The following is a 6,350-nucleotide window of genomic DNA, read 5'->3' as shown; positions in this document are numbered from 1 at the left end:
TACAGGTAGTATAACAATCTACCCCAAAATTCCAATGTACCCACAAAATAAAATTCATTGCTAAAAAAACTTTACCTTTTCAGCAAAGAGCTTGGAAAACTTTTTAAGAAGATCAAGGATTCCATCTTTTTTATCTGAACTTGTCCGAAGAAACTCTAAGACATCTTTTGATTCCGAAACTGCATCGGGATACATATGAGCAACTTTTACTGGTTTTGCTGCACTGGAGGTGTCCGCATTTCTAAACTTTGTCTCTGGAAAATAATATTGATGAGTTAACTGTTTATTTGGACCGAGATTTTGGTCTAATTGTGATTAAGCTGGAAATTTACTAAGTTTTTCATTTAAAAAGAAGGCTTCAACTTTTCAAGTCAAACTGAAATACTACTGAAATTTGAGGTAATAATTTTTTAGTTAGTTGTAACTTGTAAGCTATTTTAAACACTTACAGTAAGGGCCCAGTGCTGGGTCAGTACTAAAATAAATAGAAATTCGAAAAAAGAAACTAAAAGATACCTGTATTTTCCTCTGTAGTGGAAATACTTGGAAGGTCCTGCATAGATTCAGGTAAAAGTTCCAGAAGGTTCTTTCTGTAATCCAACCCTGATTCGATGTCTTCAGTAATAACTGGTTCCTGCAACAATTTTGGTTTCCGGATTACAAAGCCTGTAGTTGGTTGAATTAAAACATGCCTAAATTTGAACAATAATACTTATTTTACCCTTGCATGGTGCAGGATTTTCTGCAGTAACGTAATAGTGAATATGAAACTTTTTTCAATTAATTTCCATGTCACTTTTGGCCCGCTATAAATACGAATGATCAAGTGTCTTCACGAAACCTCACTTTTCAGTGCTAACTATATTAAGTTTGTTCTCCCACTGTATTGTGGGAGTTGTTTTAACTTATACTGTGCGAGTTATAGTCGTTAGTCGTGATAATAAAATAAAAAGGCCAAATATCTGCTATTTGATAAAGCAGTCAGAACTAAGTCAAGTAGTCTGCTTAGGCGTTCAGTCTAAGAGCACGCAACTTTAGAAGTCAATATACAATCTACTAGCAGCAGTCTTTTAACACATGTGTTTTGGTTTCATTCATTGTGCCGCTTACAAGTTACCAGATTTGTTACTTGAGGTAATTTTTCTTAAATGGCTGATGATATTAACAACCCATTTGTGACCACTAGCTGCGTCCTGCCCAAGTCTTTCAATTACAATGTGAGCCACTACCCAGTTAGCTGTGTACAGGAAACTTACTTTTTTCTGTTTACTTTTATGAGTAGAAGTTCGAACCCTGGTGGATCTTCTCTTTGTGAGGCTTTCGCTGTATATAAATCCTATATAACTTTCAACCAAGAATCTAAGAGACTTTTTATATACTAAAGGGTGCAGCAGGGGCATACCACACAATGTTAGCAGTGATGAACATTGAACTTTGATTATAATGCAAGCATTTTACAACTGAGCCACTAAGGTATAGGAATGATTAAAACCATACCTCTGCTTTTTAACATTTAAAAAATGAATCAGTTTGATAAAATGAAAAATCTGCAAAATCAGCATACTCACAGAGTTAATTCAATTGCTTGTCTTTTTCTCTTCGGGCCACGTTTTGTCTTAACATCGTCATCCATGGAGATGTCCAGTGCTTGGCAAACTGATTCAGGAATTTCAAATTCTATTTGAATGGTTAAGTTTAAAATTTCAGATGTAAACATACAGCTTCATAGCTATACTTTTTAACCGGTTCAATTTGAGAAAATACAATAAATACCCAAGCAAACTCAAGATGTGTTTATATGTATATGCTATGTTAAATCAGCCACAAAGTTATATATATGGTAACTTAAAAGCGGACACGACAAATTTAAGGCAGAAAACCGGGTTATGAAGACTGCCGGTCCCCACCATGAGAGAAATAATTTACATTTATTTAATAAACTTTGTCAACTCCCTTTCACACTATATACATGGTGTGCTTCATAGCCCTCATGCTCACTGTCAAGATAGTGATTTTCATACCCTTACCTATGGAGGCTTGTGTATTATTTGATGAAATTCTCCCTGTTATCCTGTTTTCCACTTCAGAAAGCAAATATTGAATTACTTCATCAACAACATCCGTATCACATTTTCCTTCCGGAATTTTCCATGATGTGGAAGCTATAATGATGTCATCAAGAATACTACCAGCAATCGCTGAAGCGGAAATTGTGTCAGAATTATCAGTTTGAAGGTTACAATCAGAAAAAGTTAATTCAGTTTTATGTAACGAACGTAGGGAGTTGTTTCCTGAGAGATTTTCAGTTTCTACCATTTTTATTTTAGAAATATTTTCTGCTTCAATTTTTGAAATGACTTTAAAAAGAAGAGATTCAACAACATCAGCAACCGCATCCTGATCTTGTTCTTCTTCTTCAGAGGATGCAAGAAGCTCCTCTCCAAGATTTATGTCTTGGGAGGAAACAGGGATATTGGCTGTCATGAATATCTGAAAGAAATAATTTATATTTAATTATTAGTAATTTAATTTCTTAGTTTAAAAATACTCAGGCAAAAGAGAAAAAGAAAATTGTAAAATTTAATAAAAAAAATTTTTATCCAGATTTACAAAAACGGCTCCTTTTTAAAGTTTTCTTACAGAAGAAGAGGAGGCCATTGCTGATGGAGCCGAAAGGTCTTCCGGAGTCAGTAAAGAGTCTGCAGAATCCTCCGATAGCTCAAGGGTGTTCGTGGAAGATTCAACTGATTCATCACAACTACTTAAATGTTCACAAAATGTTGGTTTTTCTGTAAAATATTTTAAATTAACATTAATTTTGTAAATATTACGATGCTGGTGGAAAAAGTAACTTTTAAATATAAAAAAAGGAATAAGTCTTTTCAGTTTTTTAATTTTAGTAGCTAGACAAACAAGAATTTAATATTCAAACTTTAAAAAAAAAATTAAAATGCTCTGGATTTTTGAATTTACTACTTTACTATTACCTTTCCTGATTAGTTTGGCTTAAAAGTAATAACTCTTAACCCTTACCTGCAGTTTTGACTGCCAGGTCATCCAAGTTTCCAAACAAGATTGTGGATATGACGGATGTGTCGTCTGATGAATGCATAATACGTTGGTAGGTAGATACCAAACTCTTGCCAAGTTCAAGCTTCAAAATTATTAAAATAAAATATTTATATTTTAAATTGCGGACAAAGAAAAATGCATTTTTTTGAGGGGGGTTTTAAAATAAAACAAAAACTGTTATGATAAAATTAGATATTAGTACATGTAGAATAATATTTAAAGAAAAGAGAAACAGCATTCCACAATTTCAGATTAAACCAATCGATTTCTAAACTTGCCAAGTGTTCACCCAGGTTCCAGTCCTACTTCTTTCAAACTTTGAACAATATAAATTAAACGGCGAACAGATAAATGATTTCGAAATTATTATAAACTAAACACTAAACTAGACTGACCCATCTAAGGGATTCAAGGGGTGGGGTTAGAGGGACATCTGGTGGTGGTTTTCTGACGCAAAGTTTTTCATATTCTGCCTGTAACTCCTTGGCATAATCAATGTACTGAAAATAAATGTCAAGTTTATACCAACATTGTTAAAATACCTTACAGCTAGGTTAAATCAATTTGACTTAAAACTAGAATTTAAACATATTATGTTATGTTTCAAAAGTTGAATTAAGATATTAATCATTTTGATCATTTTGACTAACTAACAGTCGTTTTTTAATTAACTAGTTGCATAAAATAAGTCAATCCATAGTATACTAACATAAATCACAGACTTATTTAGGTACAAAAAGACACCTATGGAATTATGGTATAAAAATATTGAAAAATATGAAGTATAAAACAATGATAAAGTCACAAAAAATGCTTCACCTGTTTTGCTTCACGCTTTCGTATTCTAACGCTGTTTATGGAAAACGAACTGCAATAAAACAAATTAAATTATAAGCGAAATTTTGATTCATTTTATTAACACTAATGATTTCTGTATGTTTAGTAAAATAAGATTGAGTTTACAATAGGAAATAATTACAAACATCTAAATCAACAAACCAGTTACGAAAAAGATGCTCTGTGTCTCTTTTCAGGTGGGGGCAATCTTTGTAGATTTTGTTACGAAAAACCAAACCCTTTGTATACCCAGACTCTTTTTCTAATGCTTTAGCAATCCAGTACAAACAAGCTGAAACAGGAACAGTGAAATAACTATGGTGAGTTAAAATAGTTTTGTCTTTGCGGTATAAAAATTTGGACGTGTTGAATCTTAAAGTCAGTCCAGCAAAGTGATTCAGCAATTAGGCACTTGCGTGAGTTGCGTCATAATAATCGAAGAAAATTGGCTTCAATGCAGGGTGATGGTGTTAGCTAAGTTGTAGCACCTTTCGTGTTGGATTAATACGCTTATTTTCCGCCTAAATCTAAGGTCTCATTCTATGCCACACTGTTGCACTTCACCCCTAAGATTTATATAGAAGACATAAAATAGTTTGAACAACCATTACATTTTAGTTGTTTCTACTGTTATGCAATACAAATGTTCCACAGCACATTGTACCAGAGTACAAAACCAGACATTCATTGTACATTGGTAAATCATAAAGACACCTTAATCTAAAATATCATACATAACTTACATTCATAATTAAGCAGTGCGAACAACACAGTGATTGCAGCATCCAGACAAGGCCAGTGGTTCTCATTGCAAACAAGACCACTGGTAAATGCATGCCTTGCAAGTGGCAGTCTACCAAGTTTTATTGCTAAACTACCAATTCTGTACCATAGTGTGACATCTGTGGTGTCCAACATTACTGCCTGAAAAGATATGTATAAATAAATAATTGTAACAGTGACAAACTTGGAGGCGGGTATAGTTAGACACACATTTCTATGAAACCATAACAACTTATTATGATATACAACCTAATTCCTGGGTAGGCCTACTATGCCAATAGTGCCATCTATGGTTTGGCACATAAGGTTAATTGTATATGTGTCTTTGAAAGTCTAACAACAAGACATTATAATCAACTCATTGAATTCAACATGAATAGAAACTTTAATTTTACCGAATAATAAGCGTGTGTTGCATAGTGTCCCAAAGGGAATAAGCATTAGTAAAAACAAATGGAACACAAAATGTGTAAATTTGATTTAAAACTTCAAGCAAAACCTCAAAAATAAACAGAGCCTATTATATTAGTCTTCACCTGCAAATAATGTTCCATGGCAGTGTTAATGTCCCCTCCTTCAGCTGACATACTTGCAAGGTTCTTATGCGTTGAATACTTCAATATTAAACCAGGATCGGTCAGTGGTCTCTCTATTGCTTCACCGTGCTCATCCACCAATGAAGACGCAGCCTGTGTTTAAGTAACAATGTGTTACAACTTAGAAAGGTTTGTTTATTCAAGCGTATTTATTTAATGCAGATTATTTTATTAAACATCACCTTTAAAATACTATTTTAAAGTTTTTTCAGTATCTAGGATTGTATTTTTAACATGCAGCTTCACATCATGTATATATACCTAAATCTTAATGAGTCGATTAAAATTTGGTGCCACTCATTTGTTAAAATACCTTACAGCTAGGTTAAATCAATTTTATACTTAAAACTAAGATTTGAATATATTATGTTAGTTTCATAATTTTATGTCAGACACATAGGCGGATCTAGGATTATTCTGACGGGGGTGTTCGCAAGAAAATGTTTAACTAATAGTTGCAAAGCGCCGTATTAATATGTGCGTAAATCAACCCGTAAGTTTTAATTCACCACTTGCATTTGCCCGCGGTAGAAACATTAATCTATGCTACGCGTAATAAAGTCATTATTAACGCAGGATTTACTCAGACAAGCAGAATGTTTGTTACGTCATAGTAGGGATTCACACGTTGATTATTTACGTCATAATACCGACTTTCGTATTCAAATTTTGCCGCACAGGAACTTTTAACTAACTATAACCAAACGTTCGTTGTTTCACGTTCATATTAATTGCCACAATATTTTGTTACATCACTTATAGTTACAACACCGTTTAGGCAGACTTAAAACATAATACGATACGCATATTTCTAGAAAGCCTGTTAGTATTTTTTGCTTACGCGAGTTTGGTTTACTCTCTCTATTACTGCATAAGAATTCAGTTAAACAAACAATATTACTGCGATACTGCTAAACAGACAACGTTTTATCCCTGCATTGCATTCTAAACGATTTAGGCCGTAAAAATCAACTTAAATCTGTTCCAGAAGCATTGCTTCTTTATATTTACGGATGTTTCCTCAGCCAAGCAGTGTATTTGTTACGAAATAGTAAGGATTCA

The 6,350-nt window shown here is 33.3% G+C and overlaps 1 protein-coding gene across 1 annotated transcript; it reads right to left on the bottom strand.

The window, feature by feature from the left end:
- Positions 1-45: 45 nt before the first annotated feature.
- LOC104265872 lies at positions 46-5,443 on the bottom strand. Its single transcript, XM_009860901.3, has 12 exons — positions 5,229-5,443; positions 4,653-4,833; positions 4,072-4,201; positions 3,892-3,940; positions 3,468-3,572; positions 3,034-3,154; positions 2,641-2,789; positions 2,028-2,490; positions 1,569-1,677; positions 1,257-1,323; positions 517-634; positions 46-254 (listed from the first exon to the last, which is right to left on the bottom strand). The coding sequence occupies exons 1-12, from the start codon at positions 5,277-5,279 to the stop codon at positions 61-63; spliced, it is 1,737 nt and encodes a 578-aa protein (XP_009859203.3). The 5' UTR covers positions 5,280-5,443; the 3' UTR covers positions 46-60.
- Positions 5,444-6,350: the final 907 nt, after the last annotated feature.

The sequence above is a fragment of the Ciona intestinalis genome, unplaced genomic scaffold (genome assembly GCF_000224145.3).
Source record: "Ciona intestinalis unplaced genomic scaffold, KH HT000568.1, whole genome shotgun sequence".
In the NCBI taxonomy this organism is placed as follows: Eukaryota; Metazoa; Chordata; class Ascidiacea; order Phlebobranchia; family Cionidae; genus Ciona; species Ciona intestinalis.
The sequence above is the reverse complement of the archived record's forward strand: the minus strand, read 5'-3'. Positions and strand labels throughout refer to the sequence as shown.

What these genes read in the sequence shown, in the direction of transcription:
- LOC104265872 (XM_009860901.3), bottom strand. Translation starts at nt 5,279, where the DNA reads ATGTCAGCTGAAGGAGGGGACATTAACACTGCCATGGAACATTATTTG. An exon ending in GAGCATCTTTTTCGTAACTG is followed by an intron (nt 3,941 to 4,071) that starts GTTTGTTGATTT and finishes GTTTTATTGCAG; the next exon opens with TTCGTTTTCCATAAACAGCG. An exon ending in CAATGGCCTCCTCTTCTTCT is followed by an intron (nt 2,491 to 2,640) that starts GTAAGAAAACTT and finishes TATTTCTTTCAG; the next exon opens with ATATTCATGACAGCCAATAT.